Here is a 753-nt window from a genome sequence, read left to right on the forward strand (position 1 = left end):
GCCTGCCCCAGAGAGAAAGCAGGGCCTGCAGGGAAAGGAGAGAGTGGAAGAGGGGAAAAGCAGGCATGGGCCGTGCTTTCCGAGAGCCGACGCTGGCCCCGTCCTTTGGCAAGGGGTGCTGGGGTCGCTCAGACCCTCTGAAAGCAACAACCCGATGCTCCGTCCCCACTCCGGTACCATCTTGAGTGTCCCCAGGGACCTTCCTCAGGGCCACGGTCAGCAGCTTTAGCAGGGAAGGCACCTCCTGCCGCAGTAGCGGCTGCCGAAGCCGGAGAGGCCAAAGCCCCCGGAGGAGATGGGCACTCCCTCAGAGCTGAGGATGCTGCCAACGGCAGCGGAGGTGGAGGATCCCACGGCGGTGCTCTGCGGGAAGGAGCTGAGGATGGGTCCGGGCAGGGTCACCACCACGGGGGAGGGCTGGATGACGACGGTGGAGTCCTGGCACTGCCTGACACAGGGCTCATTGCAGCTGTTGGCCAGCGGGGTCGGGCCGCAGGGCTGGCAGGGCTGGCATGGCAGGCACTGGCTGTAGCAGGACATGTCTTGTGGCTGGAGGTGTACCTGGGAGAGAGGACAGGGGAATGTAGAGCATTAGAGAGGGAGAAGGAGCAGCCTGTCACTCCACCACGAGCAGACAAGCCACGCGGTGGACACAAAAGGTTGAGGGATTGTAGAGAGGCCCACGGGTTTCTCATTCCCCTCAGCCCACAAGATCCCCCCCTGCCAAGAGCAACCAAGCCCACGGAGGTCTCT

The 753-nt window shown here is 63.9% G+C and overlaps 1 protein-coding gene across 1 annotated transcript; it reads right to left on the bottom strand.

Annotated features, from left to right (window-relative positions):
- Positions 1–225: 225 nt before the first annotated feature.
- LOC309681326 (feather keratin 1-like) lies at positions 226–540 on the bottom strand (the record flags this gene model as incomplete). Its single annotated transcript, XM_082495176.1, has 1 exon — positions 226–540. The coding sequence occupies one exon, from the start codon at positions 538–540 to the stop codon at positions 226–228; it is 315 nt and encodes a 104-aa protein (XP_082351302.1).
- Between the last annotated feature and the right edge of the window lie 213 nt (positions 541–753).

Source organism: Vanellus vanellus (genome assembly GCF_965231255.1).
Source record: "Vanellus vanellus genome assembly, chromosome: 24".
In the NCBI taxonomy this organism is placed as follows: Eukaryota; Metazoa; Chordata; class Aves; order Charadriiformes; family Charadriidae; genus Vanellus; species Vanellus vanellus.